The sequence below is a fragment of the Vulpes vulpes genome, chromosome 8 (assembly GCF_048418805.1).
Source record: "Vulpes vulpes isolate BD-2025 chromosome 8, VulVul3, whole genome shotgun sequence".
In the NCBI taxonomy this organism is placed as follows: domain Eukaryota; kingdom Metazoa; phylum Chordata; class Mammalia; order Carnivora; family Canidae; genus Vulpes; species Vulpes vulpes.
In genome coordinates, this window is record NC_132787.1 from 111093743 (window position 1) to 111113947 (window position 20205).

Consider the following 20205-nt stretch of genomic DNA (forward strand, 5'->3'; position numbering starts at 1 on the left):
TGGCTGGGTGTCCTGTTCCCTAGGCTGCTGCACTGGCTCTGGGTGCTCGGCCCGCCCTTCTCACTCCCTGCTGGGCAGGGCTGGGGGTGCCTGTTGTGTGGGAATGTGGGGGGTCCCTGAAAGCCCAGGCCCCTCGATCCCCAGGTGAGACCAGCTTTTCTCCTAAGTGTGCATCTCCCGGCCTCACGCCAGCCTCTCCCCAGGGCCTGTCCCCTCCGCCCCCTTTCTCCATGTAGACACAGCTGGGAGCGGGGGGGAGGGGGGGTGTGTGTGTGGACCTCGTGCCGGCCAGGAGTGCCCTGGGCCTGCCCTGGCTGAGGACGAGGGGCTGTGCCCTTCTGAAGCTTTGCGGCTCAGGTGACGAGGGTCCAGGTCCTCCCCCCGGTCAGCTGGCCCTCCTTGCCTTGCAGTCACGCCGGTGTTTGCCAGCATTCCCAGCGACATGACGGTGGATGTGGGCAGCAACGTGCAGCTGCCCTGCAGCTCCCAGGGCGAGCCCGAGCCCGCCATCACCTGGAACAAGGTACCAGGGCGCAGGCCGGGGCGCGGGGTGAGAGCAGCCCCCAGCTCGCCGCTCCCACGCAGGGTCCCTGCGGAGAAAACCACGCACTGTAGCCCCGATGCTGTGCGACCCTTAGTAGCAAAACGGGAAGGAAACGGACCGGAACGCTCTCCTTTTTGCGTTCCTCTCAGTGACAAAAGCAAAGCAAACCCTCCGGTTAGATCCGTGGCCCCATCGTCAACAGAGAAGGTTTTCGGTGGTTACCGCGGTTCTCTGCGTGGCGCCTGTGAAGCCCAAGACTAAATTGTGTTGCGGTTTTTGGCCATTAGGATCGAGGGTGTCAACGGGGTGTGTGTCCGTGGAGGGCAGGGGGCCCACGGCAGGGGGCCCTCCCCGGAGACCTGCATCCTGGGGGCCGCTTATCCCCCGCCCGCCAGCCCTCAGCTGCCCTATGCCGGGACCCCGCGTGGCCGCCCCGCTGGCCCGTGGCTGTGCTCCCGCCTGTCCTCGGCCGGGCCCGTCGCCTGCCCTCCGCCCCTGTGGCTCAGGTGTCCTGTGTCCCGGGAGACCTTGGCCAGGGCCCCGCTGCATCACCCGGTGCCCACGCTCTGTGCCTTTCCCGCCGTCATGCGGGTCCCCTGGGGGGTTTCCTTTTCTGGGCCCCCACCCCTGGTCCTGCAGAATCCAAGGACCTTGCTCTCTGTCTTCATCTTTTTGGATCTTTTGCAAGAGTTGAAGACGAGTTTCAGTAAACTGGGGTGAATCTCCCCTTCTCTGCAGTTTTGCACAGACCCAAGCGGAGCGTCTGGGCCCCGCGTACCTGTGCGGTGCTCACGGTGGTCCCTCTGCCCCCAAGTGGAACAGCTCCTGCTTCCCGCCTTATTCCTGGCGTCCTTTCTGTTCTGCTTCGCTCCAGGATGGGGTTCAGGTGACGGAAAGTGGGAAATTTCACATTAGCCCCGAGGGGTTCCTGACGATCCACGACGTCGGGACCGCGGACGCAGGCCGCTACGAGTGCGTGGCGCGGAACACTATCGGCCAGGCGTCTGTCAGCATGGTGCTCAGCGTGAGCGGTGAGTTCGCGGGCCGGCGGGACGCTCGCAGCATGGGCGCAGGCAGCAGGGGAGCACGTGGCCCAGGGTGCTCCAGAGACCAGACCCGCCGTCAGATTCTCGGAAGGTGGCGTGTCCCTGGTTGCAGGGGGCAAGGGGGGCGCCAGGGCCCCGAGAGGGTTGCTGCCTGGCCGGCATCACGCCCTCGGGCAGCTGCCCCCTCTCGCTGCCACCCCGAGACTGCAGGCCCCGTGGGCCCTCCTTGGTCAGGGATTCGGTGGTTGGCACGGCTGTCACCCAGACCCATTCAGATTGGACAGCGTGTGGTCAAGTCACCATCTGGCGGGCGTGCCGAGCCGACGTGGCCGTTGCTTTAAGAGCCGGTGCCGCTTTGCTGTGCTCGCTCTCGTTCTGGATGGGGCCACGCGTCTTCCCAGGACCAGTGTCCTCCATCGGGGGCCGTCCCCTGCCCTGGACCGGATCCAGCCTCTGCGTCTGCCCCTTGCCGGCCCCGTTCCCCTGTTCCGTCCACACACACAGCCACCGCCTTCCTCAAACTGCGGGTCCCGTGATGTGTCGCAAATACCTCCTTGTGGGCCGTGGCCCCGGGGTGAAGCCCGCAGTCTCAGGTTTGACCCAGACTCGCATCTCACACCCATCCCATCCCGTCCAGCTTCCCCTGTGCCATCCTGGGCGGCCCGGCCTGAGCTTCCACATCCTTCACTTGGGCCGTGCAGCTGCCTTTCCCACTCTTGAGCAGGTGGGACGGGGTCTGGTGGGCTTGTGCACCCAGCACCCCCCGGTGCCTGAAGCCCGTGGGTGTTCACCAAATGGGAACCATAGAGGAATAGCTGGGAGCCTGGTTTAGGGAGGTTTTTAAGGGAAAAATATCATTTTCTCATTATATATGGTGTGTGAAATGGATGTAAAATTAGATTGATGAGTTCTGTGATTTTAGTTTTTTCAGTTACAATTTTTGATACCAAAAAAATGTTGATTTTGATACAAATTACTTACATATGAGATTTAAAAACAATTTCCTACCCATGATCCTACTTCCAAGAAATAACCACCATTGATGTTTGGGTGAATGTCCTATATTTTTTGTAAAGGTAGGTAGGTAGGTATATATTTTCAAATTATCTTTGTGATCATCATTTAGAGAAAAATCCAAGTTGTTTGTAATAATGAAATATCAGTCACAAAAATGTGTAAAATCATCTGATTCATTTGTCTACCACTTGGCATAAAAATATTAGGTTCACACCTTTGTAAATTTGGCTCCGTTGGAGACAAACCGAGTGGGGGTTTCTGTGTGAGGAAACGCTGTTGGGCCACGTGGTGCGCGGGCGGGTGAATGGTTCAGACGCTGGAGCGGCTCACCGGCAGCGGTGAGAGGGTCGGGTTTGCAGAGCGTGCAGGGGCGGCTGCACCGGGCTCTGTGCAGGGTGCCCCGCGTCGGGGTGCACCCAGTGTCGGGATGCGCCCAAGGGTCGCGTTAGGCAGCCCCTTCCCGCTCAGCGTGGAGATGCTGGTGGCACAGGAACGAGGAGCAGCAGAGCCACCAGTAGGTTCCAGCCGGGAGCGTGGGGTTGCGGGGAGGCCGCCGGAGAGGACCACCCACCCCAGCAAATTCTGAGAACAGAGCCACGTGCAGCGGCCAGTGCGGAGCCTGAGGTTGGACGCGCCGAAAACCACGAGGCCCGTGGAGGCCCCGGGGAGGCCGGCCGGTCTGGGGCCTTGCTGGCCACGCCTTCCTTTGGTTCTTATTCCGCGTATGTGGGAAGTCCGTGGGCGGTCTGCTTTGCTCAGCGGTGGCACCGGCCGTAGGGACAGGTGCGAGGAGGCCGTGAGCCCAGTGACTGGCCGCAGATCCCATGGGCCGCCGCCATGGCCGCCAACCTGGCCGACAGAGCAGGGCAGACCCGGCAGGGAAGGGGCGTCGACTTCTGTGTCCACAGGTCAGGGCTGGCGGGTGACCATGGCACCGACGGGATTGCCCAGGGGCAGCCTTGGGCAGGTAGGCGGCTGGCAGCTGGGCCTCGGCCGCTCTGGCGGGACGAGGAAGTGGCACACCCCCCTGAGCGGACCAAGGAAGAGTGGGTGTCGGGACGCCAGAGCGGGGACCAGTCAGGTCTGGGGACCTGTGGGTCAGACGAGGACAGAGAATGAGCCTGACCCTGCAAAGGACGGCTCGGAGGTGTGAGGAGTCGGCAGGAGGGACACCCCAGGCGGAGGAAGTGTATGTGTCCCAGGTGGGAGGAGGGATTTCCCACGCGGGAGGAAGGATTTCCCACACGGGAGAAAGTGTATCCCAGTCTGGAAGAAGTGTATCCCGGGGGGGGGGCAGTGTTTTCCGGGGGGTGAGGAAACGTATCCCAGGGGAGGAAGTGTATCCTGGGGGGGGGGGGAACGCAGTGTATCCCGGGGGGTAGGAAGTGGTGGGGAGGAAGCGTATCCCCAGGCCAAGTGAGAAGCGTTGTTCTAGGTCCTTCCAGCAGCGTCAAATTCCGTGGGAAGGCGGCGAGCCGAGGGAAGGCCGTGCAGCCGCAGGCCGAGCGTGTCCCTGGTGCCGTGGGCACCAGCCGCGGCCGACTGGTCGGGTGGGGGGATTTGTTCGGAAGCTGTGGTGTTCAGGGACGGGAAAGACGAGGCGAGTAGGAAGTGAGGAACGGGGGCACCCGGGGGCGCAGTGGTGGGGCGCCTGCCGTCAGCTCAGGTCACGCTCTCGGGGTCCTGGGATCGAGTCCTGCGTGGGGCTCCCTGCTCAGCGGGGGGCCTGCTTCTCCCTCTCCTCCCACTCGTGCTCTCTCTCAAATAAATAAAATCTTTTAAAAGAAGAAGATCTGGCACAGCTTCAGAGGGCCGCAGGCTTAACCGTGTGCATGCGTGCTCCCGTGTGTGTGGGTGGCGGTCTGCCCGGGGTGGTGACGGGGATCCGTGTCGGGGAGGGTTTGGCCTTCGGCGGGATGGACCGAGCTCGAGGGTCGCAGGCCCCCGGCCGCGCTGCCCAGAGCGCCTGCAGCCCTGCTGTGCCGGGACAACTGCCCTGTCCCCTTCCATGTCCCCTTTCCCGTCGTCTTAGGGGCATCGCGTGATGTCAGGACTAAGGTCTGTGATGTGCGTCCTGCTGGGACCCGGCCCCTGGGGTGACTGCAGCTTCGCTGTGCGAGACAGGACGCGGGGACCGTGAGCCTCACGTGTAAAGGACGGCGCGTGCAGACGCCACCGCGGGAGGCACGCGGGGGCGGCTTTGTGTAACCAACGGCTTCCTGTTTTCCAGTTCCCGACGTCAGTCGAAACGGCGACCCGTTCGTGGCCACCTCGATTGTGGAAGCGATTGCGACCGTGGACAGAGCCATCAACTCGACCCGCACACACCTGTTTGACAGGTACGGCGGGGGTGGAGGCGCGCGCACACCTCCGCTCGCTCGGCCTCTGGGGGGGCGCAGAGCCGGGACCTGTTGCGTCTGAGGGAAAACCTTGTAGTTTGAGCATCGACGTAATCGGCGTCGGCATCAGGTGTCGTGGGGGTCAGATCCCAGAGCCGCGCCCTGAGTAGGAGCCACAGAGCACAGGTTCTCGGAGGGCTCGGCCGAGAGCAGGCCCTCAGGCCGTAGCGTAGTCCTCCTTGGCAGATCCTAAGCGTTTTATTCTGCATCGTAACTGGAACAGATGACCTGTGTTTTCTCTATTGACTTAATTGTTTGTTTTTAGTGTCTTTGGTTTTGTTGTGTTTGATGCCTTCCACTTGGGATGAGTAAGGTACGCAACATCACGTCTCTAGAAAAGTAGCTACAGAAATACTTAGTGGCAATAATTATATTTTTGGATGTGACTGATTTGTGTCCTCAAACGTTTCTTCTGTCTTCCCCGTGTGCTCCTGACCCCCTGGCAGCCGCCCCCGAACCCCCAACGACCTGCTGGCCTTGTTCCGCTACCCGAGAGACCCCTACACCGTGGAGCAGGCGCGCGCGGGAGAGATATTTGAGCGGACGCTGCAGCTGATTCAGGAGCACGTGCAGCACGGCCTCATGGTCGACCTGAACGGAACAAGTCAGTCCCCCCCCAACCCACCCCCGCGTGCCCCGCTGAGTGAGGACACGCCTGCCCAGGTGTGGGCCGTGCTGGGTCCTGCAGCCACCGCCTCCCGGGCAGGTCGGGCCCCTGGGACCTGGGACCTGGCCCCTGGGACCTGGCCACTCGTCTGTGCTGCGGGAACCCCGGACAGGGGCGTCAGGCCGCCCTGGTGCCGTGTGGACCCGCTGCCAGCACAGGTGCTAGCGGCCGGGGTTTCCACCCTGTCGGAGCCTCCCTTCTCCTTCGGCCGCGAGCGGCCGTTTAAAGCTCTCGTGAGCGTGTGCGCCGAGCTCCGGGGTCTCCTGACTTGCCGTCAGTGGGCCCACCTTCCCGTCAGGGTGGAAACGTCCTTAAGAATTGAGCGTTCCTGGATACAAATGTGCAATGGCAGGTGTCTGTGGGGTGTCCCGGGGGGACCGGGTCAGCAGGTGACCGTGGGGTGTCCCGGGGAGCCTGGCATGACAAGTGTCCGTGGGGTGTCCTGGGGGGGTCTGGTGTGGCAAGTGTCTGTGGGGTGTCCATGGGTGTCCAAGGGGTGCCGGTGTGGCAGGTGTCCATGGGGTGTCCCAGGAGAGAGGAACCTGCTGGCAGTGAGGTGCCTGGTGTGTGGAGTGTCTCCAGATGTGGCTGGAAGGTGGAGGTGACATCACTTGCGGCCTGAATGTGGGGAGTCAGGTGATAGGGTCTCTGCCCCCGGGGGCTGGAAGGCCAGAGGTGACGCTCAGTGACGCAGAGGAGCAGGTGCAGGGGGGTGGGAGGAGGTGTCTCACCTCCGGAAGCTCCAGGCGTGCACCGCAACGCGGCTCCCCCAGCCCCTGGTCCTGCTTCCACAAAGCCGGGGTCATGATCCCGGCGGAAGAGAGAGACCATCGGAGCCGCCCGCCGACAGCCCCCCGGGATCCCTGTGTCCCGGGCTCTCGGGCACTACCCGTCCTCACGTCTAGCGTCTTCGCGGGTGGCTCCCTGTGTGCGTCCGGGGACAGTGCCCGTTTCTAGCGCGGAGCACGGGACGATGTGGTCGGAGGCGGTCGGGGCGGTTGGCGGGATTCCTGGTGCGCGGCCATCATCCGGCTGGTTCGTGCCCCGGGTCACCCGCTGCCCGGTTTTGTCGGAGGCGCGGGGCGCAGCTTCGTCAGCTGCTTGCAGCCCCGGCTGTCACACGTCCACCACATGGGGCGGCCTGCGTGTGCAGCCTAGACAGCCGGGGCCCCTGGTCGCGGTGCGGAAGGGGGCCTCCCCCGGGGCCTGTCCGCGACCCCCGACCGCCGGGGCTGCTGGCACTTCCCGAGCTAACTGAACGGAGCCCCGCACCCTGGCGTCCGAGCCCGTGTTGGGGACCTGCCTGCTGACGCAGCCTCCGGGGGTGACTGAGCCTGGGGGTGTGCAGCTGGTGTCCCGGGCCTCCCGCAGCCCGCCGGTGCCCGCTTCTGATGGTGACACCTCCTGCCTCCCGCCTCGTGGGGGGTCGTTCAGACACTGCCCCCACAGATCGGGACTGGCCCGGTTCCCTTACACCAGAGTCCGTGTCGATCGGCTCTGAGCAGACACTGCGGAGAGGTCGTGGTGAGGGGCGCCCGGCAGGGTGGGCCGAGGGTGCGTGTGCAGACACACGCCCCTGCTGGGTGCGGGGGTCTGCAGGCAGCCCCCAGAGCAGGCCCTGGTGCACGTCGGGTCCTCCCTGCCGAGTGGACCCCGGGCCGTCCCCTCCCAGTGGGCAGGTCTGGGGAGGACTGGGGGCTGGGGCCGCGTGTCGCGCCGCCGCCCCGGGGAGTAAGGCGCTCCCCTCTGCCGCAGGCTACCACTACAACGACCTGGTGTCGCCCCAGTACCTGAGCCTCATCGCCAACCTGTCGGGCTGTACCGCGCACCGGCGCGTGAACAACTGCTCGGACATGTGCTTCCACCAGAAGTACCGCACCCACGACGGCACCTGCAACAACCTGCAGCACCCCATGTGGGGCGCCTCGCTGACCGCCTTCGAGCGCCTGCTGAAAGCCGTGTACGAGAACGGCTTCAACACGCCGCGGGGCGTCAACCCCGGCCGGCTGTACCACGGGCACGCGCTCCCCATGCCCCGGCTCGTGTCCACCTCGCTCATCGGCACGGAGACCGTCACGCCCGACGAGCAGTTCACCCACATGCTGATGCAGTGGGGCCAGTTTCTGGACCACGACCTGGACTCCACGGTGGTGGCCCTGAGCCAGGCCCGCTTCTCCGACGGGCAGCACTGCAGCTCCGTGTGCAGCAGCGACCCCCCGTGCTTCTCGGTCGCCGTGCCCCCCAACGACCCCCGCGTCAGGAACGGGGCGCGCTGCATGTTCTTCGTGCGCTCCAGCCCCGTGTGCGGCAGCGGCATGACGTCCCTGCTCATGAACTCCGTGTACCCGCGGGAGCAGATCAACCAGCTCACCTCCTACATCGACGCCTCCAACGTGTACGGGAGCACGGAGCACGAGGCGCGCGCCATCCGGGACCTGGCCAGCCACCGCGGGCTGCTGCGGCAGGGCATCGTGCAGCGCTCGGGGAAGCCGCTGCTGCCCTTCGCCACCGGGCCGCCCACGGAGTGCATGCGGGACGAGCACGAGAGCCCCATCCCCTGCTTCCTGGCCGGGGACCACCGCGCCAACGAGCAGCTCGGCCTCACCAGCATGCACACGCTCTGGTTCCGGGAGCACAACCGCGTGGCCACGGAGCTGCTCGGCCTGAACCCGCACTGGGACGGCGACACCGTGTACCACGAGGCCAGGAAGATCGTGGGCGCGCAGATGCAGCACATCACCTACCAGCACTGGCTGCCCAAGGTGCTGGGCGAGGTGGGCATGAAGGTGCTGGGCGAGTACCGCGGCTACGACCCGGGCGTCAACGCCGGCATCTTCAACGCCTTCGCCACGGCCGCCTTCAGGTTCGGCCACACGCTCATCAACCCCGTGCTCTACCGGCTGGACGAGGACTTCGAGCCCATCGCGCAGGGACACGTCCCCCTGCACAAAGCCTTCTTCTCCCCCTTCCGCATCGTGAACGAGGGCGGCATCGACCCGCTGCTCAGGGGCCTGTTCGGCGTGGCGGGCAAGATGCGCCTGCCCACCCAGCTGCTGAACACGGAGCTCACCGAGCGGCTCTTCTCCATGGCGCACACGGTGGCCCTGGACCTGGCCGCCATCAACATCCAGCGGGGCCGTGACCACGGCATCCCGCCCTACCACGAGTACCGGGTCTACTGCAACCTGTCGGCTGCCCACACCTTCGAGGACCTGAAGAACGAGATCAAGAACCCCGAGATCCGGGAGAAGCTGAGACGGTAAGTCCACGGGGACCGCGGGGCATCTTTGGTCGGTAAAGGCCGCACCAGGGAGCAGCCCCGCGGGTGGTGGAGGGGACCCTGGACCCCGGAGGGTGGAGCCTGCAGAGGGGCCGCCTGCAGTGGGGGAGCTGGTGCAGAGGGAGGGGACGGCCTGCAGGGAGCACAAGGGCCCCCCTGGGGGAGCCTGGCTGTGGGGGGGTGTTCCTGTGGCCTCCCCTGAATGCCTGCGGGGCCTGCGGGGTGGAGTTGCTGGGGGAGAAGGGCTGGGGGGGATGTAGGTGGGGAGCTCCAGGGGTGAGCTGCGGGGGCTATGAGGGTGGAGCTGCGAGGAGGCTGTGGAGGGGTGAAGCTGCGGAGTGGAGCCAGGGGGGTGGCGCTGTGGGGGCATCTGCGGGAGTGGAGCTGCGGGGGTGGGGGCGGCTCCGAGGGGGAGCTGCGGGGTGCGGGAGGCTGGCAGGGGTAGAGCTTGGGGGGAGGTGGAACTGCATAGTGGAGCCACGGGGGTGGAGCCGTAGGGGCATCTGTTGGGGGGGGAGCTCCTGGGTGGAGCTGCGGGGAAGGGGTCTGCGGGGCGGTTAGCTGCAGGGGGAGCTGCTGTGGTTAGGGCCCAGGGGGTGGAGCTGCAGCAGGGGGGTGGGGTGGGGTGGGGGTGGGGTGGGGAGGAGCTGCGGGGGGAGTTGCTGGGGGGAGCTGCGGGGGGACTGCGGGGTGTGGCTGCGGGGTGGAGCTGCGGTTCCCCCCACAGGCGGCAGGGGCTCAGGGCCAGGTCCAGGAGGATGGGTGCTGCCGGGCACCGGCCCCTCCCCGTCGTGCCCCCCCCCCGTGCCCCCCGTGGCCCGCACACTCGGCCCCCGCCCTCCTGGGGTCCCGGCCCGCGCCGGGGCTGCCTCCCTCCCTCGCTCCCGCCCTCCTGGGGTTTCCTGGGGGGGGGGCTCCCATCCCCTCCCGCCGAGGCTCCTCCCGCAGGCCGCTCTGCTGTGTCCGGCCCCGCAGGGCGCGGCCTTCTGGGGTCAGGCCCCCCCCACCCACGGCTCCCCGCCACGCCTGCGGCGCCCCCCCAGCCCTGCGGGTCTCGGGCCTGCGCCCAGGTCCACGCCGGCCTCCGGGTCTGAGCTCTGCGCTCCGGGGTCGGGGTCGGGGTCGGGGTCGGGCTGGTCTCGGCGCCGGGGTCCGAGGGTTCAGTGGAGACGCCGTTAGCCCCGGTGGCCGCGGATTCCGCCCGCGTTCCGCTCCTTTGCCCCCCTCAGCTCACATAGTTCATGGCCTTAGTGCCCCTGCGGAGGGCGGAGGGCGGAGGGATGGAGGATCGCAGAGGGTTGGAGAGGTGGAGGGGGTGGAGGGGTGGGGGGTGGAGGGGCGGAGGGGGTGGAGGGCTATAGGGCCGCGGGAGGGGTGGGGGGTGGAGGGGCGGAGGGGGTGGAGGGCTGCAGGGCCGCGGAGGGGTGGGGGGTGGAGGGGCGGAGGGGGTGGAGGGCTGCAGGGCCGCGGAGGGGTGGGGGGTGGAGGGGCGGAGGGGCGGAGGGGGTGGAGGGCTGCAGGGCCTCGGAGGGGTGGGGGGCGGGGGGTGGAGGGGCGGAGGGCGTGGAGGCCTGTAGGGCCGCGGAGGAGTGGGGGGTGGAGGGGCGGAGGGGGTGGAGGGCTATAGGGCCGCGAAGGGGTGGGGGGGAGGGGCCGAGGGGGTGGAGGGCTGCAGGGCCGCGGAGGGGTGGGGGGTGGAGGGGCGGAGGGGGTGGAGGGCTATAGGACCGCGAAGGGGTGGGGGGTGGAGGGGCGGAGGGGGTGGAGGGCTGCAGGGCCGCGGAGGGGTGGGGGGTGGAGGGGCGGAGGGCTGCAGGGCCGCGGAGGGGCGGGGGGGTGGAGGGGCGGAGGGGTGGAGGGCTGCAGGGCCGCGGAGGGGTGGGGGGTGGAGGGGCGGAGGGGGTGGAGGGCTGCAGGGCCGCGGAGGGGCGGGGGGGGGGTGGAGGGGCGGAGGGGTGGAGGGCTGCAGGGCCGCGGAGGGGTGGGGGGCGGAGGGCCGCAGGACTGCTGGCCGCGGGGAGGGCCGGGGCTGCGGGCGCGGAGGGACGCCCCTCGAGCCGGGGACCCCTGAAGTGGCCCCCCCTTGGCACGGCCCAGTGGCTCCCACTGCTGCTCTGCGGCGGCCGCGGGGAGGGCGCCCGGCCTGGCCGCAGAGGGGGCCCGACGTGGAGGCTGTGCCAGCGGGGCCGCGGGCTCGTGGAGGGCGAGCGGCGTGGCGGCCTCAGTGCCCACACCTGCCCCAGGTGCCCACACCCGCCCCCAGCCGGCTCCTGGGACCCACCTCGGCCCTCGCGTGCCAGGCGGTGCGGGTGGCCGCCCTTACGGCCGTGCTCGGCGGGCCGAGGCCTGAGCCCCAGCCACGGGCATCCCCGCTGGGCGCCGGGGCCTCTTGCGCTCGGGACCCCGCGGGCCGCAGGGGTTCGCCCAGCGTGTTTGTTCCGGAGCATTTGGGCCCCGTGGCCGTGGGCTCGCAGGCCGCACGCTCGTCCAAGAAGTAGGGGAACCCGGTGTTACAATTAGTCCCTTAAAGATCTGGCTCTGGGGGCGCCTGGGGGCTCAGGCCGGGAGCTCGGGGTCCTGGGTTCGAGTCCCCCAGGCCGGGCTCCCCGCTCAGCCGGGCTCTGCTGCTCCTCGCTCTGCCTCTCCCCGTCTCTGTGCCCGCGCGTGCTCTCTCTCTGTTACTCTATCAAATAAATAAATGAATAAATAAATAAAATATTTAAAAATACATTGAAAAAGGGATCCCTGGGAGGCTCGGTGGTTTAGCGCCTGCCTTTGGCCCAGGGCGTGGTCCTGGAGCCCCGGATCGAGTCCCACGTCAGGCTCCCTGCATGGAGCAGCTTCTCCCTCCTGTGTCTCTGGCTTGCTCTTTGTCTCTATCATGAATAAATAAATAAATCTTTAAAAAAGAAAAAAAAGAAAAGACACTGGAACAGCATCAGGCGTGGTTATTTCTGAATGGAGAAGTGGGATGTTACTTTTCTTTCTACCAGCTTGGTTTTCGTTAATTTTCTTTGTACCAGCTTGGTGTTTCTAAACTTAAATGTGTGCCTGTGTGTGTGTTATTCACGTATATATAAACAAAGTATGGAGATTTTTAGAAATATGGATAGATGCTTGAAATGAATAGCAAATTTTCTTTGTTAACAGAAAGTGGGAAAGACACTAAATAATAATAAAAAATGAGGACTTTTTTTCATGTTTGCTTTATTCACTGCCTACACCTTTTTTCAGCAAATTTAAGGATTCACTTGTTTATTGTTTTTTTTTTTTTTTTTTTGGTAGGTTATATGGATCCCCACTCAACATTGACTTATTCCCTGCCCTCATGGTGGAAGACTTGGTCCCAGGCAGCCGGCTGGGGCCCACCCTAATGTGTCTGCTGAGCACGCAGTTCAAGCGCTTGAGAGATGGGGACAGGTAAACCCAGGTGCCCCAAGGACAGGTGAAGTCAGATGCTATAGGGGACAGGTGAAGACAGGTGCTACAGGGCACAGGTGAGCACAGGTGTCTGGGGGACAGGTGAATGCAGGTGATGTAGACATCAGGTGAATGCAGGTGCCACAGGAACAGGTGAACACCGATGCTGTAGGGGACAGGTGAATACAGGTGCCACTGCTACGAGTGAAGACAGGTACACTGGAGATAGATGAAGACAGATGCCACAGGGCACAGGTGAAGGCAGTTTACCATGGGGACAGGTGAAGACAGTGGTATAGGGCATAGGTGAAGACAAGTACCATGGAGACAGGTGAAGGCAGGTGCTACACGGGACAGGTGAAGACAGGTACCATGTTGACAGATGAAGGCAGGTGCTACAAGGGACAAGGGACAGGTGAAGGCAGGTACCACGGGGACAAGTGGGTGCAGGTGTTGTGAGGACAGATGAAGACAGGTGCTGCAGGGCACAGGTGAAGGCAGGGACCACGGGGACAAGTGGGTGCAGGTGTCCCGGGGACAGGTGAAGACAGGTGCTGCAGGGCACAGGTGAAGGCCGGGGCCACGGGGACAAGTGGGTGCAGGTGTCCCGGGGACAGGTGAAGACAGGTGCTGCAGGGCACAGGTGAAGGCGTGCACCTTTCTGGAGACGCAGGGAGGCAGGAGCCGTTGGTGGCGGAGCTGACCTTCTGCCGGCTTCAGCCCAGATTCTCTGTTGTTTCTTGAGAAGGGAACCGGGCCCGTGCGTCGCCCCGTGAGTCCACGTCGACTGGGTGGCGTCACGCGGGGACAGGCCTCCGGGGAGCGTTGCCATTCACCCGTGTCTGTGCCTCTCTGCTTTCCTCTGGCCCCGGGGAAGCACAGGTTGTGGTACGAAAACCCGGGGGTGTTCTCCCCGGCGCAGCTGACGCAGATCAAGCAGACGTCCCTGGCCAGGATTCTGTGCGACAACGCCGACAACATCACACGTGTGCAGCGGGACGTGTTCCGCGTGGCGGAGTTCCCCCACGGGTACGGCAGCTGTGACGAAGTTCCCAGGGTGGACCTGCGCGTGTGGCAGGACTGCTGTGAAGGTGCGCGTCCGGGGTGCGGGCGGGGTGCGCCGTCCCCGCCGCCTGTGGCCCACGGCTCAGGCGGCCACCCACGGGGCAGGGAGGAGGGCCCGGCCGGGTCTGGGTCTGGAGCCCGCGGGGGACACCGACCCGCACTCCCCAGGGAGCACAGCACACGTCAGACTCACTGTGTAGACACGTTTGCTGCGCGTTCCAAACGCCTGTGCCGGCAGGTCCTGGAGCATGTCGTCAGGGGTCGTGAGCTGGGGCTGGTCCCCGCGGCTTCCCCGTGTCCCCAGGTCCCGCTGTGGCTCGCTGCCACCATCTCCTAATTCGGATGTAATTGGGGCTTTACTCAAACTGCATCTGCCCGCGGTCGAGGAGGCCGGGCGTGTCCGGCCCGGGAGCCGCTCTCCTGCCCTCTGCCCCCTCCGCCCCCTCCTTTCTGCGGGTCCTCCTTGGTAGGGCCCCGGGCCGCGGGTTAGCGCTGTTGCTCTGCGCACGTCTGCGCGTGGCTGGGTGTCTGACCCGGTTGTGGCTCTGCCTCCGTCGGGCTGTCCTGTCTGCGTGCATATACGATGCCTGCGTACAGTGTAGATGCGGCGCCGGGTGTGTGGCCCACGTGATTTGTAATAGTCTAGGATTCACGTGCAGATTCAGCCGGTTTACCGCCCGCCCCGCGTCCCGAAACAGTCACGTTCTCGTTATTACATCCAAGGGAAACTTGTTTTTGTTTTGTTTTAGCTTTTTTTTTTTTTTTTTTTTTTCAAGAAATAACCTCGCTGGTGTGTCCAGCTCCGCGTGCGTTTCGGTGGCCAGGGCGGCGAGCTGGGTCCTTGCACCCGCAGGAGGCGGCTCTTCGGAAGCCCCTGGGCAAAGCTGATTGTGTACACAACGCCGCGTCCTGATAGTGTTACCAGGGGCCCCGCTGCTTGGTGGCAGCTGAGCTGGGTTTTCCGTTGTGTCGCTCAGAGAACCCAGAGCCCCGGGACAGATGGGCACGGGCCCTGGGCTTCGTCATCGGGCCGCTGTCCCTCGTGCACCTGCTGAGACCCCCACGCTGTCCCGCCAGGTCCGGAGCTGCCCTGGGTCAGGGAGGCTTCGTGAGCTTCGTCTTCCATCGTAGGTCAAAAGCCACGTTGGAAATGCAGCAGAAAGACAAAGAATTGGGGTTTGACGGGCCCAAATGTCAGGGGCTGTTTACTTTGCGATTTAAAAAATCAGAGAGCAGCTCGCTCGAGCTCCCGCAGAGCGTCCGCGCGTTTGTGGAGCGAGGGGTGAGGCTGGTGTGAGGCTGGCGCGCGGGGAGCCCTGAGAACCTCCGCGTGGGCAGTTTCTGTGTCTTCTTCTGAAGTGAGAAACTGCCCCTTTGTGGGGACTGATGGGGCACACGCGTGCACACGCACGCACACGCAAACCCAGAGGCACGCCGCTTTCAAATAATTGCACTGACTTTAAGGTAGTATAAATGATTCATATACGTCATCGGGTCTGTGCGTTGTTAGTTTTATCACGAATCACTGTTGCCTCCATCCCTGTGATACGTGTGTCTGTGTGAGTACACGTGCATGCGTGTGCACGCAGGTGTAGGAGTGCCTGTGTGTGCCCGCACGTGTTTATGCACGCGCCGTCTGTACATGCATGTGCACGTGTGTGTTTTAAGGGAAGACGCATTTTTCCCTAAACTAGCGGAGGAGGTCGCAGGCAGCGGGCCGCCCTCCCCGGGAATGACGGCGTGTGCGGGGGCAGCACAGGGCACGCGCTGCGCCCTTCCCACACGGGGTCTCACGCCCAGCCCGTTGGCGGCCACAGTCCGCAGCAGGAGCTGGGCAGGCCTCCCCCTGCCCTGCGTAGACGGCCCCTCCCAGGGTTCGGTTCTCAGATTAGGTGCAGGTTGTGACGTGGGCGGGGCTGGGGCCTGTGTAGGCGGGGCTGGGGCCTGTGGGCGGGGCTGGGGCCCTGGGGGCAAGGCGGGGCCCTGGGGGCGGGGCTGGGGCCTTGTGGGCGGGGCTGGGGCCTTGTGGGCGGGGCTGGGGCCCTGGGGGTGAGGCGGGGCCCTGGGGGCGGGGCTGGGGCCTGTAGGCGGGGCTGGAGCCCTGTGGGCGGGGCTGGAGCCCTGGGGGCGGGGCTGGTGCCCTGGGGGCGGGGCTGGTGCCCTGGGGGCGGGGCTGGCACCCTGTGAGCAGGGCTGTGGCCTTGTGGGCGGGGCTTGGGCCTGGGGGCGGGGCTGGAGCCCTGGGGGCGGGGCTGGCGCTCTGAGCAGCTCCAGGAGGCTCCCCTGTGGCTGCTCCTCCACTAGGCACCTGGACATGGGTCACCTGGCTGGAGCATAAATGCCACGTTTGCCAGGTGTGAGAACGGGAAGGTCTCTGGGTTGGGAAGGTGTAGGCCGTCAGTCTCGCTAGTGAGCACCTCCTGTCACCCCGAGGCCGCCTGGGCTGCGGGCCAGGAACGCTGCTGGTGATGAGCGCTTCCCCCTCGGAGCGTGACCCGGGGCCTCCCGGGGCCTGTCCCCTGTGAACCCGTGTCAGGCTGGGGTCTCGGGAGCTGGGCCAGGTTTGAGTGGGAAGCTGGGTGCTGCGGAGTTAAATCCCAGAATGCGAGGACGGGTTGTCTGCGGGTCTGTCCTGTGTGCGGCGTGTCCTTGCGTTCCAGCGGTGGTCGCGGCCGGCTGGCCCAGGGAGGAGCGTGCCAGCCTTTTCCGCAGCCTTTCTTCCTCCCGGGATTTCTGCCGCTGCTCTGGACACTTCAGCATTTGGGAAGGGCCGTTTGTAGCCTTGGCCACAGTCCTGGGCGGTGGGGCCCAGGCTGGAACCGGGTGTCCGTGGGATGGTGTAGTCAGGGCCAAGCAGAGGGCGCCCAGGGAGCAGAGCCTGGGGCCGGAGGAGGGAGCACAAGGTGCCCCGGCTGCGGAGGACAGGGACTCCCTGCCTTAGTGCTCGGCCTCTGCGTATGGGTAGGCAGCACAGGGTTGAGAGGACAGCAGGTGCGGGGCGTCCCCGCAGGAGGCTGCCCTGGCTGTCGGCCAGGAGACCGGGCGAGGTTGGGGCCTCCAGGGAGCAGGAGGATGAGGTCCAGAGGCTGTCCTTCCATGGAGGGAGGAGGGAGGCCACGCTGGCGTCGTAGACAAGCCGTGACGTCGAGGCGGCGCGTCCCAGGATGGGCACGATTGCTCCTGGAGGATAGCTGGTGTCTCACACCCCCCACCTCACTTCAGACTGCAGGACCCGGGGACAGTTCAACGCGTTTTCCTACCACTTCCGAGGCAAGCGGTCCCTGGAGTTCAGCTACCAGGAGGATGAGCCCACCGGGGAAGCAGGCCCCGCAGGGACCCCGAGGTACGGCCGTCCTTGGGGCAGGGGCCTGGGGCGGGGCGCCTGTGGCCGCCGGGACCCACGGCCTGTGTGACGTGCCGAGGTCTGTGAGCTGCTTGTGCTTCTCCCTTGTGCAGCATCGGGAAACGCAGGAAGCATCCGGGCAATGCCACGGCCGCCTCGCGCGAGCACCCACAAGCACCGGGCGCCAATGACTTCAAGGACTTCGTTCTGGAAATGCAAAAGACCATCACGGACCTCAGAGAACAGGTACCTGTCGCTGCGCGCCCTGCCCGCGTCACAGACGGCCTTGCCCCTGCGACCCTGCGGGTGTGACGTGGGCCCCGGCTCCTTGTCGGGAGCCTCTGCGGTGCGTCACTTCTGTCCGGGTGGCTCTTCTCCTGTGGCCTGCATCTGGCTACATGGGCCTGGCCCTGGGCTTCCTGGTGGCCGGGGGGCTCTCACGGTGGGCTGCCGGCAGGTACCGTCCTGGGCAGCCCGGAGCCCCGCAGCGGCCGTAGGTCAGGATTAGGGCCACGGAGAATTCAAACCTCAGGGGTCCTGTTCCAAAGATGCTTCTTCAGGAACGTCGGTTGACTCCTTGTCCCCAGAGAGGGTCAGAGGTATTTTGTGGTCAGGCGCCACCGGCACCAAGGGTTTCTGCCCTGGGCTCTTCTCCGAGGACCTTTAGGGTTTTGCAGAAAATGACTCATCTGCCTGCCCCGCCCCGCACCTCGGGGGCTGCCGCCCGTGGCCTCAGGGCTCCTTCCACCTGCAGGAGGAAACAGCACCGCTGTGCATCCCCTTCACTCTGCGCACCCTGCATTTCAGGGCGGGCTGCTCGCTGGGTGGGGGTGGCAGGTTTGGAGAAATGCAGGGGCAACATCTGCTGTGACTGTTGGCTGCTCCCCGGGGGACACGTGGGTAGTTCGTGGGCATCTCTCCATCTGCACGGCCCGGCCTGGTTCGCCCACGTGCAGCTGTATCCTAATCGTCTCCGAGGGAGACGCTGGCCGAGATGTGTCCTGCTTCTTCTGGCTTCGTGCTGAAATTCGGTCAGCGGCCACCGAGGCCCCCTTCCCCATCCCCAGCCTCCCTGCCTGGCCCGTGGCCACGGCTTCAGGATTCGGGACCCAACTCTGAGGCCTGGGAACTTCAAGATCGATTATGCTGAGGGGCCCGAGTGCCAGAGGCGACTTCCCTCCAGAGCCCACCTGAGAGCGGGCAGCGCCGGTCCCGGCTGCGGGCGGGGGGATGCAGGCTGCACGGGCCCAGGTGACCCAGGCCACGGAGACCATGGGTCATCCCTGGGAGGCCGTGCTGTGCGCGGCGCTGTCCCATGGAGTGGGTGGAAGGCGTCAGTGTCCGCCGCGGGCGGTGTGCGTGTCCAGTCAGTCCCGGCGCGCCGTCCTTGATCAGAGCGGACGCATCGCCAGGTGTTCGCACCGGGGTGTCCCCTCTCCTCTGCGGGGCTGGGAGATTTGGTTGCTTGGAAAACGCTTCTCGAGGTGGAGTAGATGAGGCGGGGGTTTCGTGGGCCGCCGGCCCCTCCACGTGCAGAGAGATAAGCCGCCCAGCCGTGTCGCCATCGGCCAGTGGCAGCGAGGAGGAGGGCGCCCTGGGAGACTCACAGGCTGGTGGCGGCTCGCAGGTGTCCGCGGCCGGGAGTCTTGGGGCAGGTGCTCGTGCCTGGGCGGTTGCCGCTGAGGACTGTGGGAGCCTCTCTCCTGCTTCCTGTCCTCTTGCCGGCCGCAGCCATGGGGCAACCTATGCCCCCTGAACCCCGACGCGGCAGTGTCATGCGGGGCCGTGCCATGGGACACCGCCAGCTGTGTGACGGGCGAATCTAAAGCATCCTGTTGAGCAGGAGGCGTCACTGCAGGCGAAGGCACAGATGCACTTGCCAGGCTGAGCTCGTCGCCGGAAGTGACCGCTGTACCTTTTTGCTTTGCTGCAGATAAAGAGGCTGGAGTCCCGGCTCAGCACCGCGGACTGCACGGATGCCGACGGGGAGCCGCACGCCAACGGCGCCAAGTGGAAGCGAGATGCATGCACCGCCTGCGAGTGCCGTGTGAGTACGGGGCTGTGCCGTGGGAACGGGTGCACGGACCTCCCCCGGAGCACTGTGCAAGGGCGGCCTGCACACGCTGCCCCAGGCGGCCACGGGCTCTTCACGCCAGCGAGGAGCTGGGCCCACCAGGCGGTTGTCAGTCTGCACAGAAGTGGACGGGGGTGCCGCAGTGGCCGCAGTGGCCGCAGTGGCCGCAGTGGCCGCGGTGTCCAGGCCGGGGCTTCAGGGCAGAGGCTGGGGAGGTGGGTTGGAAGATCGGTGGGCCAGCCTGGTGCCTGAGGTGTCCACAGGGATTTGTTCCATGGTCCGGGAGGGGAGGGGTCCCCGGGGTCCTCGGTGGTCGTGCTGTTTGGGAATCACAGCAGAGCGGCACGGGGGTCCAGCAGCATCTCCCTCCTTTGACCTCCTGGTGGACATCCCGGACGTGATCCTGGGGTCTCGGGGGCGGGCGCCGTGGTCCTGGGCTCTCTGCAGGGACGGAGGGCCGTCAGGGCGATGGGCGGGACCTCTGGACGCAGTGCGGGGTGTCCGCAGCTGCTCCTCAGCGGCCCACCAGCCCTGTTACAGACCTGCGCACGGTCGGGAGGGCGGACAGGCAGGGTGATGCCGACGCCGCGCCCCTGGAGCTGACGGTCGGGCCCTCTCTCCTCCAGGACGGGCAGGTCACCTGCTTCGTGGAAGCCTGCCAGCCCGCCGAGTGCCCGGCGCCCGTGAGAGCCCGCGGGGCCTGCTGTCCGGTCTGCCCGAGAGACGGCACGGGGAGGAAGCCCTAGGCACGGGGAGGCCTCCGGGGCCCTCCGCGCGTCCTCGAGCCCCACGGCCGGCGCAGGCCTGCGCACGGGAGGGACCCTTCCGTGTCAGTGGAGAACGGGTGCTTCGGCCAGAGCATGCTCGGAGGAGAAACCACGGACACGTGTCCTAACTTCACGTTAGATTCTCAGGTTTTTATTTAATGTTTTTAATGAAATATTGGTGCTACTATTAAATTGCACAGTTAAGTCATCTAGTCTCCTAAATTCACTTCCCCGGATACCACCGTTTCTTCTCGACCAAAAGTGAGTCCCGCTTGGTTCTGACACCTGGAGCTCGCGGAAGAGCCAGCCGCGGTTCGGGCGCGTCGCGGAGCCGCCGGAAGGACACGTGCCGCGGCAGAAAGGGAGGACAGATCGTAGGGTGACGGTCTGGGCGGGGGTGCGGGCCCCCGCGGCCCCGCCGAGGCAGCAGCGTGCGGTCCTCGGAGGGACGGCCCCGCCGCTCGGTCGCCCGCCCGCCCGCCCGCCCGCGGCTTCCAGCACCTCGCCCGTGAGACCCACAGGAAGCCGCACGCAGAAACGGGTTGGTTTTCGCCACAACTCGCGTGACGCTGCCTGGCGCGGA

The 20205-nt window shown here is 65.6% G+C and overlaps 1 protein-coding gene across 3 annotated transcripts in view; it reads left to right on the forward strand.

The window, feature by feature from the left end:
- Nucleotides 1-19830, forward strand: part of PXDN (peroxidasin) — a 72127-nt gene extending 52297 nt beyond the window's left edge. For all 3 annotated transcript variants that reach the window (XM_072767826.1, XM_072767825.1, XM_072767827.1), the window contains 11 exons: nucleotides 411-523; nucleotides 1419-1575; nucleotides 4838-4946; nucleotides 5453-5610; nucleotides 7429-8932; nucleotides 12239-12373; nucleotides 13256-13464; nucleotides 16661-16781; nucleotides 16895-17027; nucleotides 18715-18828; nucleotides 19482-19830. In XM_072767826.1, coding sequence (XP_072623927.1) covers nucleotides 411-523; nucleotides 1419-1575; nucleotides 4838-4946; nucleotides 5453-5610; nucleotides 7429-8932; nucleotides 12239-12373; nucleotides 13256-13464; nucleotides 16661-16781; nucleotides 16895-17027; nucleotides 18715-18828; nucleotides 19482-19601 — 2873 coding nt within the window. In that variant the 3' untranslated portion in view covers nucleotides 19602-19830. The remainder of the gene's footprint in view (nucleotides 1-410; nucleotides 524-1418; nucleotides 1576-4837; nucleotides 4947-5452; nucleotides 5611-7428; nucleotides 8933-12238; nucleotides 12374-13255; nucleotides 13465-16660; nucleotides 16782-16894; nucleotides 17028-18714; nucleotides 18829-19481) is intronic.
- The last annotated feature ends 375 nt before the right edge of the window (nucleotides 19831-20205 follow it).